We start from the raw sequence: 19,626 nt of genomic DNA on the forward strand, positions 1-19,626 counted from the left end.
ATTAACCAGCAGATAATATTTCTTGACACTTGTTAAGAAGTAAAAAATAATAATAATAATAATAACTGAAAAGAACACCCATTCCGGCTAGGGATATCAGACTAAGATAAGTGAAATAAAGGAGAAAAACCCACAAGTACAGAAAATCCTAGGATCCTGAGGGGCAACAAGACAGACAAGTAAATACAATCTAGGACAACAACCATGCAGAAAACAGAAAAATCGCCTCGTGTTCTCCAAATAATCTCACAATACTTGGGAAAATAAGTCATTGAGAGCAGAAACACACACTCTAAATATTCACTTGGCTAGTTCATTTTGCGAGGCCTAGACACTGTCAAGAAAGGGCTCTCTTTAGAACGAATTTACTGCTGTTGTCTTTACAGCTCAGATGCTTCTGTCGGTTTACAGTGAATATGTTTTGACAGATCCTAGCATCTTCAAATGCACAATATTTCCTTGGTACCTTTGAAAAGCAAGTATAGGTAAAACATGAGTGGTTGGTTCATCATAATTCTCTGAAAAAGATAAGCTGCTCTGCCATGCACAGTTGATAAAACTCCACTGCAGCAGACCGATTCATCGCGCGGCCCTACTCCTAAAACTAGATGCTTGTCCCACCGCCTAAAACAAATCTGGGCAAACCCAAGGCAAAATCGGAGAGTGAACCAAGGAGCCATGGTCGAATTGAAGTGCCGGGAGACAACTTTGATGACCTTGAGTCCAATCTGTATATAACAGTAATAAGAAGAACATACCACAATTGTTGGGCACCCAAATGTCTTTTTTCTGATTTACATGTTCATGGTAACAAAGTATGGAAAAAAATTAAAAGCATTTTCTATAAATATTTTTACCTATGCAATGTAGAATTTTATCTCTACTATCTAGCATGATATCCTCAATATTCTACCACTTTCATCCATATTCTTTAAAAAGTTACATAGTAAGATTGCTCCATAACTGATGAGGACCAATCCCCAATTATTAAACACTTAGGTTGTTCCCACCTGTTAGCTATCATACACACCTGATGAACAGCCTTTACGTGCATACGTTGGTGTGCCCCTGCATGACTATTCCTGGGAATACACTGCAGAAGCAGGCTTGCTGAGTCAGAGATAGATGCACGTTTCGGCGTTTGATCCATACTGCCTAGCGCTTTGCCAGCAAACGTGAGCCCACCTACACTTCCTGCAGTGGTGCGTGAAGGCTGCTTCGTCACATGCTCACCAGCACTGGATGTCATGGTTTTCATCGGTTGGGTAGGCCAAAGATTGCATCTTGTCCAATTTGGATTTGTTTTTTACTCTAGTATTCATTGGCCTTTTACTTCTAAGTTGCCTAATTCTTTATTTTCTTTTGAAAATTATTTCCCTTACTGACTAAAAAGCACCCTTATGTATCAAAGATAATCCCTCTGTCATGTTCCCTACTCAAAACTCCCACTGGAATTACTTTACACTTACTAAACTGGGGAGGTACAACACCTTTACAATGCAGAGCTTCCGACCCAAGACCATGGGTTGCTTCCCATCTGTCTTCTTTTATGATCTCAGCAAAGTGCTTCCTGCGCGGTTTCTCGTAAAGGTCTCGCACATTACTAGACACATTATAGTGTTTGTCGTTGTAGTGAAAATCATATTTCCCATCATATTTTCTAACTAGTTATAGCTGGTTCTTGATAGAATTTTTATGAGCCTAATAATTCTTCGAAAACTCTTGATAGGAACACACTGTTCCACTGTTCCAGTCACCTCAGTGTCTGAATTTCCTCTGTGACTACCTCCAGACAGGGACGGGGGTGCTGTTACAAACACACCGCCTGGTTTCATACCGCCTGGCAGATACGACCAAAAGTGTCTGTGTAAGGTTTTATAAATTTTAAGTCTTTTCCTTTATATTACTTCACCTATGGTTCGCAAAACCTGTCTACAGTGGATTGGATACTATAAAGTAATTGAGTTTTTATTCTCACGTTAAGGATGAAGAAACTGAGGTTCAGGTCTGAATCACTCACCTGGAGAGTGTGATAAAAATGCAGACTTCGGCGCCCCACCCCTGACCTATTTCCTCAGAATCTTAGGGGTAGGGTGTGAAACCAGGGAATCTGTGTTTTTAACTCACTCCCCCGGTGGCTGCTACAAAACATTTAGATCGCCAAGTCAAAGTCCAGGATAAAATGAAACATATTTACTTATTTCACCATACCTCAACAGCAGCTTGACTTTGTGAGTCTCTAGTAATATGTGAATATAACTAAAGGAGCTGACATTTTTTTAAGTATTTCTTTATACAGGGGATCCTGCAAAAGTATGCTCTAGTTTGCAGACCACAAGCCTCCATGTTCAGGCGCTATTTATAATTCAGTCACTTCTTTCCCACGTCTTAAGTAAAGGACAGCTCCCCTGGACTCTGTGGCTACCACCAGGGAGCCTGACTACTATCACTTGTGCGGCCACAGTGAGCCTCAGGACGACACCTTGGCAGTGGCCCTGCCCCACTGGCCTGGAGCCCAGCAGCCCTATAGCTGGGGAAAGTTGCCTGGAAAAGTGGAACCACATTTCCACGGCACCCCCTGAGAACAGGCAGGCCAGCTGTAGTGCAGGACGGCATTGCTGGTGACTCCATCCTGCCACTTAGTGTCCAGAAAACCTCATGGTGACCTTTTGGAAAAGGCCAAAGACTAATCTTGAGAAAGCAGATGCCTCCAAGAAAACCTCCAGTGGCGCTGGAGTTTAGTGCGCTGTGCAGCCACTTGACCAGTATCTATGGAGCTACATGCCAGGCCCATTCTAGATGCTGGGACATGAGAATAAATACCACACAGCACTTTATGACCCAATGGGCAAGTAAGCATGGAAAAGAGGCTTAAGGTATTTGGCGGGCATCAAAGAGGAGTATGGAAGTGAGTTTTCCAGGTTATGGGAGTTTTCCAGGCTGACAAGGGTAGGGAAAGTATTCTAGAATTTCTTTTCCAGAATTCCAGAGTGAACAGCTTAAGCAAAGGCATCATGAGTATAAAAGACTGCAATCGGTCTGGATTGTAGGACAGTAAAAAAAAGAGATCTAGAAAGGTAAACCAGGAGCCAGATTACACAGATTTCATACACTCTTGGAAGGCATTTGAATTGTATGCTGCAGATGATTAGGAGCCATGGCTGTGTGGACTGGTGGCCGCGAGGACAAAGCAGCACAGAAGATGGGGCCCGGTGAACAGAAGGTGGATTTGGAGCCTTTTGCAATGAACAAGGTTGGCGTGAGGGGCTGCATTGAGATGGCTACAAGGATGGTAAAGAGGAGTTTGATTCTAGAGATACTTAGCAGGTAGAATGGGCAGGATGCAGAGACCAGATGAATGTTGAGGGAGGAAGGGTGAGTAAGGCCAAGCAAGACTCTGAAATGCCAGGATGTGGATGTCATGGAATCAAGGCTCTGTCTTTGGTGTGGCCCCACCCCCAGTCATTTCCAAGTCCCCCTTCTCCTTCTTTCACCCGCCTTCCTGATCCTCTTCCATCACCAAACAAGTACTGGCAAGGAAAGATATTTCCTGAACAGCCACCCCACACCTAGATCCAGTGCAACTTCACTCCAGGAAGCTCTGTTCCCAAAAGTGTTGTTATGTAAGAAGCCATTCGCTCAGTGATGCCACCTTGCATTTGGGTAAGCATTGTTGTACAAAATTTTCACATTCATGGCCTCCTCCGATCCTCAAATAAACTGCACTTTGCCAGTTAAAAATAAAAATTGAGACATAGGGAGCTGTGGCTGTCTCAAGGTCCTAGAGTTCTTCCACAGCAAGTCAAGGGCTCCAAACAGCTCTCCCACCTTAAAATCCAGGGCAGTTACAACGTGGAACAACTACAAGCCAAATGCCCTGTCACACAGGCATACCTAGCAGAGCAAAGAACATGAACAGGGAGGGAAGGTTCATGTTAGCCTGTTGATATGGACTCTCGTTACTGTAGGAAGAATATGCAGACCTCACAAAAGCAAGCCCTCAGCCCAGAGTCCTATCAGGTTTTCAGGAAGCCCACTGGATTTTCCTCCTCAGTCTTTGCTCTACAGAAACAGGACCTCATGCCAGCACATCAAGTAAGAGACTTCCCCAAGCAGCACTTATTTTACTCACACACACACAGAGGAAACAAGAAGGGTCCTTTGCAGAGAAGGGAAACAGCAGGCTGAGGCGAGCTGTGCAGACGAGTGAGAAGGGTTTTAAGCCATGTTAAGGGGATTGCATACATGCGAAGGATGAAAGCACACCAGGAAGGAGTTCACCACCATTCATGTTTACGGAAATGTATTGTTTATGTCTAGTTTCAGACTGTGTTTGACTTATTTTGGGTTGGTTCCTTATAAAACGTACATGTGTGTTTGCATGGTCACACACATACAGGCTGCCCCAAAGGGTGGGCACTGGAGCTAGGCGAGTCACTGTCCCAGACAAGATCTTCTAGAAAGGAGGAAGAGCAGGGGATGAGGGTCAGTTCAGAGAGGGGGGGAAACAAACGAGGTCAGTGGATGCTGCTGAAGATGTCTAGTCAGCAAGTATGTTGGGGGTCAGGATTGTGGATTTCCATCTAAGTGCCCCATTTCTTGAAGCCCCCTAGATCAGCCATCATGAAATGGGCAAACGTGTTAAGGGAGTCTTCAAAAAAAATTCACAGAAGCCGAATGCAGCCTCTCACAACCACACCAGCTGATACAGATACAGAAGGGCTCCTACAACACTTACTTAGCAGGGTCGTCTGTACTACAAGGGGCCTGCCCTCTGAAAGGTAATTCCGGTGTTTTGGGGTCACCCCTTTATATAGGCCCACTTCCTCAAAATGCTCTTTGAACAAGATTTATGAGCTTACTAGGTCTCTCATTACTGAGTGAGTAAATCTTTGATATACCCTCATCCTATATTTACATGAGAGCCATGTTACTTTCTTAAAATTCCATTTCATGCTATATCTATAATCTAGTGTTTCTTCCTCCAAAGTAGCACCTTTATGGTACTGCACCCACACACCTAGTCAGGTCTGCTTCATCCTACCAGCCAAAGAGAATACACTCGACATAAGTGATGCACACAGCTGTCTTATGTGCTGGGAACAGAAGGGCATGTGGAGGCTTCCTCCTAACTGGCCTGACGTTTTCACCATGCGCGTTCTTGTGATTCATCATATATCTGTAACATCGATTTCAAAAGACATTCTTGGTAGCTGCGAGGGCCAGCCCACCACCCATTAAGGAAGGGACTTGGAACCAGGCTCCTAGTGCTGCTGATGGGCCGGACTGGTGGGCTGAGCGGGTGTACAGGGGATGATCAACACATCCTCATCCAGGTTTGCAAAAGACACACAGTTGTGCGAGGTGGCTGAAGTGCTGAGGGGAGCAAGCTCAGGTCTTCCTGCCTGGGGCACTTCTTCTCTGGGTGAAACTAACTGACCTCCAAGAGACCAAACCCATGACTTAGATTTCACTTCAGCTCACAAAATGAGTCACTTCAGTCTACACGAAGAAGAAGCCCAGGAAGCAAAGAGTTTAAAGGATTTGGCACGAAGGCCTTCATTGTACGTACTTAACAGGTCACTGACAACTTTCCACACTTTATGGAGAGAACTATCTGAGCCATCAGCCACTCTCTTTAAAACCTCTCTAAACTCAGAAAACAACTCTAATAATTGCTCTGAGAATAGAAGGTGATCTGGGACTTTAGCCTGGCCACTGGCTGCCAGGCAGATTCGCTGGCTGCAGGCACTTCCCAGCAGTTCGTGTCTGGCCAGGGAGCTTCACGCTGCTGGTCTGCCCATTTTGGAGGCCTCTCCTCTGCCTGAGTTGCCCCTGGTGCTCCGTTTCTGTGCTGTGTACCCAGTATCTACTACGTCCGCCAGGATCTGGGCTGTGTACTATGTGAGACATTGGGTATAAAAATTCTGTGCTCAGGGTCTTCCTGTCCAGTGGGCGATAGAATACAAAGAACTAAATAACTATCTTTAGGGTAGAAAGTGACCAGTAATTCACAAATATTAAGATCCCACTATGTGCCAGTTAATGTGCACGGGGTATACAGTGGAGAGCGAGACAGACTGGTCTTTAAAGGAAGTTCAATAAGCATTTGTTGAAGGAGGCAAAATAACAATTGTTCGGCACCCACTATGGGCCAGACTGTGTGCCAGGCATTTTCTCTTTAATTGCCTCCCCACAAGTATTCACTTTGTTACATAATATTATCCTCACTTTAACAGAGGCTCAGAGATGCCAGGTGACTTTCCCAAGGTCACTCAGAAGGTGAATAGCAGATAGGATTGTAAAGCAGAACCATCTGACTTAAATCCTGCTCTTTCAACCTCGCTACATTTGCCATTAGCATTTTAGGGCCCACCTGCCTTCTGTGCTGTTGCGGCTGATTCACTTCCAAACTGAGAGGCCTCAGAGGACACTGCAGCCTGTTGGCAACAATAAGCATCCACTGCTAGTCCAAGATAAGGGGACTCACAAAGCCATTTGGACAACCCACAATCTGTGATTAACGATTGGATCTGTCTCTGGCTCTCCCTAGAGGTTCTCTAGCATCAACTGAGTGATCCACTTATCTTCTTTCCGATGAAATGGGAAAATAAAAGGGCAGAGATGAGAGAAGAAAGGTGAAGGGATTAGCCAAAGAACACATACGCATAACTCACAGCCACAGACAACAGTGTAGTAAGGGCCAGAGGGAAGGGGGTGTAAGGTATGGGTGGAGGCCAAAAGAGGGGGGGTGGGGAAATGGGGACATCTGTAATAGTGTCAACAATAAACATAAAGGAAAAGAAAAACTAAATAAGACAACATTAGCTTTTAGGGTGGGGGGAGTGATTTCCAGAGGCAGGGCCACAGGCTCTGGTCCCCTGCTTTGGATTCCTCCAGCTGAGCTGACCGCACACAGCCACTGTGCAGCAAAGCTGAAAGTCACAGCGCTTCCACCCCAACATGTCACCCTCCCTCCTGTCACCATTTGCCATAACCCACGGAAATTATTTTAATTCCTTCTCTTTCGCTTTCTTCGGGAAGAAGGAGAATTCGGGACTTCTGTTGCTAAACAAAACCTTCAAAGTCAAGTCTAAATTAGTGTGCCGAGCCTGCATGTCCACCTCTCCTGCACCACCTACCCCAGCGCAACCCACAGAGCTCCTGGGGCACCCTTATCCCTTCTTCCAACACACCTTGGGTAACTCCAGGCCATCCCGGGGACTCAGCTCAGGTACGGCCAGGAACTGCCTTCCCTGACCACGCGCCAGCAGCTCCTGTGCGCACATGGAGCCGTGCCCCTCCGGTGTTCCCAGGTCCCCCCAGCACGCACGCGCAAGACACACACACATACGCACGCACAGTACTACCCCACTGCGAGCTCCCACGCCCCTCCGCATTTCCCTGGGTTGGAATTTGCTACATCACACCCAGACCTTGCCAATAAACCACTCCTCTCCATGCCTCGGGGCAGGAGTCTTGCTACTCCCAAATCCTGAGCTGTCCAGGAGCTCCACAAACCCTGGAGGAAAGGAAGGCCAGAGAGGAAAGAAGGCTCTCAGCCCATAGCCCACCCTTCCCAGGCTGGTGCTGGCCTCGGGCCTGGTACGGCTCTTGCAGTCAAAATCTACCAAGAGAGAAAGGGTGCATCCTGAGGACGAGCAGGCGGGAGGCAATGGTTGTTCTCTGAGAAAGTTCACACAGGAGCTTCAGGGCTCCAGTGACAAAGGTCAGAGCCATTGCTGAGGAATACTTGCAGTACCCAGTGGAGCCCCGAGGGTGACTCAGCTTCTGGTGCTCACGCCACGGATGGCTCTGGGCCTGTGTGTGGAGGCACAGTCGGAGGGGGTCTCCAGAACAGGAGGCCCAGCTCGCCCCAGGCAGAAAATTCCATGTGCTGGATTTCTTCCCCTTCTTCCAGATCCTTAACTAGGCAGTGAATTGGTCACTAAACCAATTTAGGCAGGGGAAAAAATACAATAAAATAAAAACTTTTTTTTAATTTAGGCCGATGTCAGGAACATCTGGCTGGACTTTTAAGCAAAAGTATGTAGGAAGAGGAAAATAGAATAGGATGGAGAGGTCCAGGCAGCGTGGTCTCAGCTTCATTTCCATTGCTAGCCTGATATTTGAAAGGAAGTAAAAATACTTAAAATCCCCTCTTCTGTCAGCGTTGTCCCTAAGGTTGGATGGAGCTGGGTTCACGTGAACACTTTAAAATACAAATTTAAAGGTCATCTGAATGGCTACAACCATGTTATTAAGCTGAACACACGTTGATCTGAGTAAACAGAAACATTGTTCCCAGTGTCTGTGGAGGCAATGCTTTTAAACAAATGCTTTGCAAAGAATGAGCCATTAAGAAGTACTTTGCATACATGCAGCCCAGGAACCTGAAAACAAAAGTAAAATCAGTCCCAAATCGGCAACTCCGAGCTGCAGACTAGAGAATTTGGCTGGCATGTGTTGGAAATACGGCTTTGAAGGGTTGCTTATTTAGTTTATCTTTCATTTCCTGCACAGCTAATAGTAGGAAGCATCGAAAATCTGACTTGACCTGGGATGGTGAACACACAATACAATATACAGATGATGTATTATAGAATTGTACACCTGAAACCTATATAATTTTATTAACCAATGTCACCCCAATAAAGTCAATTTTTTAAAAATCAGCTTTACATTGCATTTACAGTTTCCAATAAACTAAGAAAAATCACACATTCGCCTTTATTATTTTACTTCTCTTTTCCAAAAAGTGATTTTTTTTTTGAAATTTAAATTTGATCTTTCCACTCACCAAGAGAATTGTATTAATCTTGCATTCAATCTGTTCAATCTGAGTTTAGTTTCAAATTGAGAGTTTATTTCCTTTCCAGACATGTACAGAGCGGTTGGCATCCCTCTATCAAGTCCCACTTTTGGATACAATTGCTTCACAAAGCAGTAAGCCTGCTTTGTAAGTCAGACTCTCCACTTTTCATTCCATATACACCCTTCAAGCATGTGAACCTGAACCTGTACAGCAATGTCCTCCTTCAACTAAGGTTCAACATTGCAATGAATCAGTTGAGCTAAAGCACAGGAATACTCAATTTAAAAAGAACTTATTAAAATAAATATGAATTCCATCTCATTTCATTATTTGCTTTGCCTTATAGGTTATAAAATATGCATGTGGGTTAATATTCTTTTTGGGGGGGGTTATTAACATTTCAAAGACCGATATAAATGGAGATTTCTAACAGAGAAATTGTTTACACAACTCTGTGTCTTGAAAGGTGACTCAAACCAAAGGAAAGGAGAAGAGAACCTAACCAAGAATAAGTTCAGCATTCTTTTCCTTCATGAGCTTGATATTTTAGGGCTAACAAGGATCAATGAGCAGCCTACAGAGAGCCTTAGCAGCTCCAGTAATATTCATCTCATTTGAGAAATTTGGACTTGGCTTAGCTCGTCTACTGTCACTGATTTCCAAATGAAAGCCCAAGGTTGTCTTTCATTTGGAAATCATGCTGCCACCTTGGTTCAGAATACACATGGATGGGGCATATGCTTATCCTCGCTGTCCAGGGAAATGTTGGCCTGCAGAAACGTCAGGGCTCCTGATCGCAGCTTGTATTTATGGGCTCTCCTCTCCTCTCCTCTCCTCCTCTAGTTACCGTGACAGTGGGAGGCAAGCAACACCTGCTTGGACTGTATGACACCGCGGGACAGGTACGTTTTCATTACCTTCATTTATTATTATCGTGATTCATTTTCATTATCTTGATTCATTCATAGATATTACTTCTTCTGATCATTCAGATATCATTCAATATCTGAGTAGATATTGAATAAATAGATATTCAATGGAGATTACTTCTTCTGATCATTGTCTACCCAAATGACAACCAAAGCACATTCTTAATATCATAAAAATATTTATAATTACAAAGAATTAAACCATTACATGATTCAAGGTGTTGATAGGCAAATAATGATTCATTCATTGATTGATGACTGACAATAACCAAAATAATATATTTGGCCACGACTCTCCGTTCTAGACTCTTCCTACCCATGTCAACTCCAGATCTAGGATTACTGAGTCTATTTCACAAATATGAGTTTCACCCATTTTTTTCTTGTAATATTGTTTGCCCACCTTTCTTTGAATTGTCTCATGAACTGTGCAAAGGTCCAGAAAGAGGTAGGGGGTGGGGAGCTGGGTGGTAGGAGGAAGAAGGAATAAGTGTTGGGAGGAAGAAAATCCAGAACTAGATGTTTTCCAAAAGTGAAGGTCAACCTCCAAATGGCTAGAGGTTATCTCTAAATTCTCTAAGATTTTTGAAATATTCTCACTGTGTCAGATATGTTTCTTCAAGCTGGAAAACCAGGCCAACCAATAGTGTAAGGCAATGAACTAGAACCTTGAACACTTAATCAGTTAGCACACGCTCTACTTGAATGAAAATGCCACTTTATTTTTCCTTCCTCATACCCTACATGCCATTGTGAAGAGTTTCTAACATTGTAAGTTCATGGGTTGCAGGGGAAGTGGTTAAGCAATCGATCACTGTAGGCCAATTTCTTTGATAGACCTTGTGTTACCTTATGTCTTGGCTTACTTATTTAGGTCAAAATCAGCGGGTTGTTTAGTTTTGCATCTTAAGTCCTTTGGAGTGAATGTCTGACCATGTTCTTTCCCACTGTGAGTTTCCTAGTCATTGTTATTTATAGTTACACATTCGTCTAGGCCTTTTTTTCACAGTTATCTGGAGATATGTCTTTTTGCTCAACTTGAAATCTCCATTCTAGAAAAAAATAGTAAGTGACATTTTCTTTGGGATCTCTGTATGCATTTGCAAGGACCACTATAGAAATATCTGTGGACCGTCAAAGGCTGGTGTTGGGCAGGTCTACACAGTGGGGAAATTGGAAAATCTAGCATGAGACCCAAGGCTCCTAAGAGCATCCAGTTTCCCCTCATCAGCAGATGACTGTTGGGGCCAGCTCCTCTCTGGACCTGGGGAGCTCACTCACATCATTACCAAGACACACAACTAAGAAAGGATGCTCCCAGATGCCCAGAAAATTGGTTTGGTTCCTTTGAACTAAGTACAAGGGTCTCGGGGCAGCTCACACTTAGCTACTCCTCCGCCAGAAAGCATTTCAGCACTAGGAGAATACTGCTCTTTGGGCTGGAGTTGCCTAACTCAATCACATAACCATTGGGCTGTCCCCTTCATCAGGGACTCACAGCCTTAAAGGCAGAGGAGTTTACATCCTTCTCCCCAACAGTAAGATTTTACAGATAATAAATCCAGTTTGAACAGTTTAATATGGCAAGAATTACTGCCTGACTCTCTTTGTTCCCCTTGTCTTCTAAAACATTCTCTGTGCCCCTCAGGCCCATCGGCTCTCCCTGCTCCTACAGCAATCTGTGGCGGTTGTTAGCTCCTGTGCATTAATTGCCCCCAGGACAACATCCCCAGGCCTCTATTTAATTTCAAATTCAATAAAATGGTTTAAAAGCTCTAGTATAGTTTAATTTTTCTTTCCTACTGCTCTGTCCTTTATAGAAAATAATTTTAAATAACACTAGTATAGGAGTTGAAACTCTAAGGCAGTGAAAGAACGTCTTTAATGACCCAGTCCTCTGACAAAGGGGACAGGGGTGATAAAATACAATAACAAATGGGTTCTAGGTATTTCTTCAACTTCATTCTCACTTTAATCCTTCCCAGAAGCTACCTTGAAGGCTCAGAGGTAGACAAGGTTTGCACGGGGCCATAAAACATGAGGAAAAGGAATTGGAACATGTCCTACAGTTTCTTCTAGGCCTCAGATTCTGTGATTAGGACATTTAAAAGATGAACTCCAAGAAAGCCTAAAAGAAATGGAGAAATTAAGCAAAATGACTTGAGGCTGGACCTAAGGGAGACCTTTCAGCAGTAAAGGATTATTAAATGTCAGAATTTGTTACACTAAAGGATGACAAGTAGTTCATTTTGCAGACCAGTGGTTCTCAAATTTGAACAGGCATCAGAATCACCTGGAGGCCTTATAAAAATAAAAAAATTAAAAAAAAAAAAAAAAAACCAGTCACTGGGCCCAGCCCCAGAGTTCCTTATTCTATAGGTGGGGTCCAAGAATTTCCAGTTCTAACAGGTTTCCTGGTGATTCTGCTGCTGGTCTGTACACCATGCTTTGAGAACCACCGTTCTAGAAGCTTGTCACTCAAAGTCTGGGCCAATGACCAGCAGCATTGACGTCACCAGGGATCTTATTAGAAATGCAGATCTCAGGCCCCACCTACTAAATTCTAAAATTTATTTTAAAAGATCCCCAGGTGACTCTATGCACATTAAAATTTGAGAAGCAGTACTCTCGAAGTTTTTGGTGCTTGAAGCACAGCTCCTAACATTCAAAGGTGGTGGAAATAACTATTACCTGAGTTGATTCCCATGGTTCTATGACTCTGCCAGTAAGACTCCGTAACAAATTTAATTTAGAAGCCTTGTCTCAAAATTTCCATTCCCTGCCTCAGGTAGAATAGTCCACCCTCCTCAGTTATACTCTGGTAATGTTGCTATAGTCACATAGCTAAGGAACATCTGTAACTAACTCAAAAATACTTATTTGGCCAGAGTTACTAATAAGAAAGAGGTAATCTCAAACTTGATTGCCCCTGCAAAAAAGGAAAAAGGAAAATAAGTCTTTGAACCCTGCTACAGAGTTCCATATTGCTGTGAATCATTAGACTTTCTTTCATGAATAAACCAAGGAGCAGTGTCTCTCTCCTTTGTCTTGAGCCAACTGTGGGTCAGAGTTGATGAAACCAACCTCAAGAAGCACAAGTGTTCTGAGAGGTAAAGTGATAGGAACTCATTATTTCTACCCTCCAAGTTACCCCTGAACAAAATCATTTGACCAGGTCCCCACTGCTTGGCCACCCCTCGTCAGCCTTGGACACAACTGCACACCTCACTGGCCCCGTCGGAGACCCGCCCCCAGCCTTCGCAAGTCAGCCAAGCATTTGCTGAAGACAGTTTATAACGAAGTCACCGAAGTCACATGCACATACTGGCAGCACATGGCAGCAGCTATGACACTTTGCTCTCTCCCCAAAACTCCGGAACACACTAATATTTGAACTTGGAGTGAAGTCCTTCAAAGACAAAGTCTACAGAACTCTAGTTCATCTGTTAGGTAGAATTCCAAACATTAGGTTAGGCAATGAAGTGAGGGCTTTTTCTCAGGTGGCTCTGCTTACTAGCCCTCAGCTCACACTGGGGAGGCAATGAGGCCAGGCCTGTAAGCCAGATCTCTTTACATCTTGCCAGCTCATCCTGTTCGGCACATGTCCCTTGGAGCACATTACTGAAAGTCTCTCTCAAAGGGATCTCTAGAGTTCAGAGCTTTGGCTCAGCTACAAGGAGTCCAAGAGCTGACTTTTCCATGACGTGCTCACAGGCCAGTTTGTTTAGAGTGCGTCATGGGAGACCAAGTGAGAGCAGGATGCTGGGGTGGGGATGCTGGAGCAGAGCCTGGGCATTCGCCAGGGGAGGAGTGCCAAACTAGGAGAGGGGTCTTTCCCAGGTCACGGCTCTGAGCCCAGCACCCTCCCACCCCCTGCCCAATATCTAGAGTTGGAGCCAGCCGTGGTACTAAGACATCTTGCATCCTTCTCTGACTGGACCCTGGCATCCGTGAGCAGCGTGGGCAAAGCCCTGCTCAAATTGTGGCCTCTTGGGCCAAACTCCAGGATGGACATATCTCAAAGGCAACATTTGCAAAAGTGGTAGTTAGTGGCCCTGCCAGGGAGGAACAAGAATCTTTTGGTGTCAGGGGCCTGGTTTCTCAGCAGGGTAATCCCCTGAGTCCTCTGCACACAAGCCCCATAGGGGAAACACACAATGGTAACTGTCACTGAGAAACCACAGCCCACAGCAGCTTAGCCGTCACCAGTGACCGTCGGAGCGTGGGATCAGGAAGGCCATCGGCTGCTCCCCTCAGCCAGGGCTGCACACCGTGTCGTCACTGGCCCTGATTTCTGAGGCCCCTTGCCCCCAGTGTACTGAAGAGACAGGCAGTGGGGCAAGTGCATCTGGGGTGCATTACTGGCAACCCAGGGTCCACTTGGAAGGGTACCAGGCTTCCCCTTTGCTATTGGCTCACCCAGTGAGGCCATCTGGAGCACAGAACCTGGCATCAATCCTCTATGGAAAGTTTGCCTAAAACCTCAAAACACGTGTTTTTCCTCAATGAGCAACTCACCCTTTCTTGCTCACATGCCTCTTAATGTGGTTTTGGAAACGTGCAAATCAGGGGTTAGGAAGCAATTTGCCCACACAACAAGTTATTGGTAAAGGTAACCTTAGGACACCGTCTTACTTGTCCCCAAATTAAGAAAAATGAATCTGTAGGGACATTATCAGAGATTCAGCCAGAGCATGTAAACATGTGGGTCTCATTACTACTCAGTTTAGAGAAAGTTCGGTTCAGTTTCAGCCCTGATACCCAACGAGGACTGGGACACAGCAGCTCTTGTTGACACAGGACAGAGAGAGGATGGGCTCTTGACCACTACAGAGCTTACTATATTCCAGACTCTGTTCTAAAAGGTCTACAAATTTGACACGTTTTATGCTCATAAAGAGTCCTATGAGGTCAGCACTATTATCAACCTCATTTTATGGGTAAGGAAACTGAGGCAGAGAGAACTTATTCAGGATCACACATTAGTCACAGGCAGCGCTGAGATTGGAACCTGGAGAACGCGCCTCCCTCGCCCATGCTCGTAGGCGCTGTGCTGCACTGCCGCCCTAGGTCCGTTGCCCAGACTTTCCAGACCAAGCCTGACAGATAGGAGTGTACTTATGGGACAACATGAAAGTGAGGCGTGCTGAAAATCCGGGATAAATGTCACTAAACCCAAGAAGACTTGAGAGCAATTCTGTTTCCACTTAACTGTGGGTATGAGGGATAAGGGGCAGGGGGAGGGGGAGGAGTACACAGAGCAACTGTCCTGGCCGCTCAGAGTGAGGTCCCTGGACCAGCAGTGTCAGCACGGCCGGAAACCGTGTGAAATGCCAACTCTTGGGCTTCGTCCCAGACCTGCTGCTGAAGAAGGATCCGCACTTTAACAAGATCCCAGGGGGTCCAAATGTACATAAAGTCTGAGAAGGGCTGGTCTCACGGTGTCACACTTCACCTGTGCATTTGATGCTGAAGCTGGGCCTGAAATTTTCCCACAGTCACCCCAGAACAGCAGATTTGCCTTCAAACCAAACACTCTCCTGCCTTTGGGGTGAAGTTGGGTGGGAAGTAGTCAAAGCCTACCTTGCCCCAAATCCTTCCTTACCCACCCCCTCACTTCCCCACCCCTACTCTCACCCCAGCCTCTTTGTCCACTTTAACTGCACCCCCCACAAAGCCCCATTTGAGTTGTTCTTTTAGATTAAAACATTGTCTCTTCAAGAAGCACTCAAGCACTGGTCTTCCACTCTCGGTTTCAAATACAAGCTATACTATTTATCCACTCCTCACAGCCCTTTTCCCTCTCTCAGCCTCCAACCTAGGCTCAAAAAGTGCTCCATCGCACACACACACACACACACACACACACACAAGTCGCTTAAGTTATCAACTGGCACAGATCCCTCAAGCTCCCACTGCCCAGCTCTGAGCCCTCAGGGGATGCTTCCTGTTATTAACCCTCAAGCCCCTGCCACATTTCACAGCTGCAGCCAGTGGCAAATGGGGGCTGAAAGGAGCCCAGCTGGCCCAGGTATGAGGCTTCTTTAAAGGTATGTTTGCTCAGTAGTCCCAATGCAATCGCTTAGTCTGTCTAGACTTTAGTTTCTTAAACTATAAAATTGGCTGAGGTGAAAGGGAAGCTCAATAACCTATGGTTCTGAAACTTGAGCTGCAACAGAGTCACCTGGAAGGCATGTTGAGACGCAGATGGTGCAGGCCCCCTCCGCCAGAGCCTCAGCTTCAGGAGGGCCAGGTGGGGCCTGGGAGTGGACGTGCCTGCCGAGCTCCCAATCGATTCCAGTGCTGCCGGTCAGGGGCCATACTTTCTTGAGCCACTGCACTAACTGATCTGTAAGACCTCCTCCAACCCTGAAACTGTATTTTTCCAATTCAGTCAAACAAATACTCTACATTATTCTATTATCAGAGAGCTAACAAAGAACGAGAAAATCTTCACCCATCTCCCTTCCACATATTGAATTGTTTCCCTTATTTTCATTCCCTTCCCTCAACTGGCTTTCCAATTCTTATTCGCCTTGTATAATCCATAACACATTCTTAACAGTGCTAGACAAGGCAATTAATACAGTAAGTCTTTTCCAGTGGAATAGCCCAGCAAGACTAAGGTTTCCACAGCAGAGAGATCAGAAGTCAGAGCAGGATAGGCCCGAGAAAGGACCCACTCCAAAGTCACTCCGCTGGAGGGACTCCTGTCATAGCTTCTGCGGAAACAATCAAATAAACATGATCCTTTCAAACGACCAGTTATATGCTCCTATTGAGTACATCATCTAGCTGTGACATTCTCCCCAATTGTTTTGTGTTTTGGCTTTGATATTTTAAATATACGGTGTCTGCTGCCATCTGGTGGTAGTTTCTGATAGATGCAGACTATGAAATAGATCGTATACCTCAGGCGTCTTTAAATTTCTTAGATCCCTACGTAAAAGCATGAGTCTGTATTAAGATTCATGAATAACTGAATATTCAAGAAAATGCTTAACCTGCCACTTTAAATTCTGAAGAAAATAGTGTGGTCACAATGAAGAGCTAGAGTTGGATTCAGGCTAATTACCCCATCCTGATATTGAATAGTTCTGTGATATTTACCCATTACCAAACCTCTCTGTTAAGCTTAACTTCTTCTTCTATGAAATGTGGATATTGTGGTACCATCTTTCCAGTGGTGAGGATTCAACAGGATAGTGCATTTAAGTGCTTGAAACAAGGCCTGGCCCTTAGGAATAAACCCTTGATATATCTTCGGTTGGTGGTGAAGATGATGATGACGATGTAAGTCAGTGGTTCTCAGCTCCAGGCCAACGAAGTGAGAAAGCCCAGATACGCAAGCCCACTCTCCAGAGATTCCAGTTTACTTGGTCCCAGAGTAGGAGAGAGGGTAAAGGCAAGCGGTTGGCTAACAGGGCATCACCTTGTTCTCAAACTCCTCAGGCGATTCTACCGCAGTAAGTGGCCCATGGAAGAGCCCTGTACTCAGCTGCAGGTCACTGAAGAACCAGTGTCAGCTCATCAGTCAGCAGTACTTATGGAATATTTGCTGTGGACAGAGTATAAGTGGGGCTTGTTTGACAGTCCAGAGGGAGGAGCAAGTGGCAGAGGGCAGGTGTTGTCATAAAAAAATGAATTCACATGTTGCTCCACATCTATGTACAAATGTATATGATAAGTGTGGACATAGATGTTTGGTTGTACCTATGTACTTGTATGCATACATGTTTGTAGTATGTATATATGTATAAAGCATGTTTGGTGTGTGTGAACATGTATTGTTGTGGTGCGTGAGGACATGTAGGTATGCAGAGTATACACACATATGTAGTAAAAGTATGTACAAATACATAAAAAATTACTTTTGGCTTATATGTTACTAAATTCTATGAAAATATATAAAATCTTCTATTGAAATAGCAGGTTTTACCTCGGAACTTCCTCATCCACTTTGTATGTGACAAAAGGTACTTGCCGACGTTTTCCCAGAGTTCAGATGGCCCACTGTCTCACTGTGTCTTCACCACCTCCACTAGCACAGCACAAAACTCTTTCAGGAGAAAAGAATTAAGCTAACGTTTTATTTATTAGGCCACACTATGGCCTTCGGGTAAACTTAGAAACAAATCCCAAATTCTGAGCTCTAAACCCACACACAGTATATTTCCTCGACTATTTCGGTGTCTGATTTGGCAACAACTCTTGTTTTGCATTTTAGTTAGCTTTTCTATAATGCTAAATTTGAATGCGATTTTTAAAAATTGTAAAGGAGAGAATTCGTGTGCCTTGGCCAATGGCCCACTAATTTAAATCCATATTCCATACAACACAGTTGCAACGTGATAGTAGAATTGCAATAATCTTTATTGAATTATACACATTACATGGGTGAATTTTATGGTATGTAAATTATCTCACTAAAGCTATTAAAAACTATATCTTTGAAAGTTCATCGTAAAAGAGAGCAATATATAATCTCCTTACACAACACAAAGGTCTTTCTAACCGATGGCTCTTCAATTTCTAGTAATATAAGGAAGCACCAGGTCCCAGGGCGGGGGAAGGAGCGGGTCGCAGTGGAAGGTTGCCCGTGTCGCTCCCTGAACCGCATGGCACCCACCTCACCCAGGCTGCACAAACTCTTTGCTTTTCCCACAGGAGGACTACAACCAGCTGAGGCCTCTCTCCTACCCCAACACTGATGTGTTTTTGATCTGCTTCTCCGTTGTCAATCCTGCCTCTTACCACAATGTCCAGGAGGAATGGGTCCCAGAGCTGAAGGGCTGCCTGCCTCACGTGCCTTACGTCCTCATAGGGACCCAGGTTAGACAAAACGTGGGCGCTGCCAGGGCACGGTGGGCAGAATGGGGGAGGGTGGCAAAAGAGGAAGAGCCTTTAGGGATCTCTTGAACACCCGAGTCTACCAAACCCTATAGAAGAGAATCTCAGAGACACCAATCCCATGAGCAGCACATTCTTAAGATCTGCATAATTTTTAGCCATAGTCAAAAAGACAGTAGAGCTATTTAATGTGAGGCAGGAAGTTTTGGTGTGACCTTTAAAAAATAATCTCTCGACTTTTTATTTTAAATCACAAAGTAATTTTTGAACTAGGCACCCGTCTGCAGCCCTGAGCCAGAGGATTGACGTGGGGATGTCAATTACACCTATCACCTAATATGGTTCATACCTGAAACCCATGATTGTTTGAAAGCCACAAAATAGGTGCGAATGTCAAAATGACCCCAGCAATCAGAACGGTCACATTATGACAGGAACTCCCTAGTAACACTCTCGGGTAGGGAATTCAGAAATTCACTCTTCTCCATCCCCTTTAAGCCCCTTGGTCTTCCAGAACTTAGAACAAAAGTGAAACCAGATAGACCAGATAAACAAAACTGCAACTGTAAAAGCCTTTAAAAGTGTTTTGAAAGCTAATAAAGGTCCACTGTTTGAATTTCCAACAGCAATTGCACAAAGGTTTTAAATGTTGTTCCAACTTTGTATGTGTGTATCGTTTTAAATAGATTTTGCTCTTTGCTATGTTCAACCTAATTTACAATCCCAAGGACATAGAAAGGAAAAATACTGAAGGGCTCCGTTGTCTGTTTCATAGGTTGCTGCTTTCTCTTTTTCACTGTGTATTCTGCTTGACAAAGATAAATTTTTAAAAAAACATAAAAGAAAGAAAAAATAATTTCTAGAGAAGACATGGACATATAGCTGGCACATTTATAAATAATAATGTGGTTGATGACTCTGCTCTGTAAGTTAATTATCTGTTTAAATGAAGTCCTCTGCCCTGAATACCGATAACAATGTCTGGCCGTATTGATGCAGCCCAGATACCCTGCTGCCGCGTTATGTGATGGG

The 19,626-nt window shown here is 44.5% G+C and overlaps 1 protein-coding gene across 1 annotated transcript in view; it reads left to right on the plus strand.

Moving 5' to 3' along the window:
• RHOJ (ras homolog family member J) overlaps window positions 1-19,626 on the plus strand; it is a 72,974-nt gene that overhangs the window by 44,234 nt on the left and 9,114 nt on the right. The window contains exons 2-3 of the mRNA XM_045202071.3: window positions 9,659-9,717; window positions 18,412-18,576. Coding sequence (XP_045058006.1) covers window positions 9,659-9,717; window positions 18,412-18,576 — 224 coding nt within the window. The remainder of the gene's footprint in view (window positions 1-9,658; window positions 9,718-18,411; window positions 18,577-19,626) is intronic.

The sequence above is a fragment of the Desmodus rotundus genome, chromosome 7, assembly GCF_022682495.2.
Source record: "Desmodus rotundus isolate HL8 chromosome 7, HLdesRot8A.1, whole genome shotgun sequence".
Lineage (NCBI taxonomy): Eukaryota > Metazoa > Chordata > Mammalia > Chiroptera > Phyllostomidae > Desmodus > Desmodus rotundus.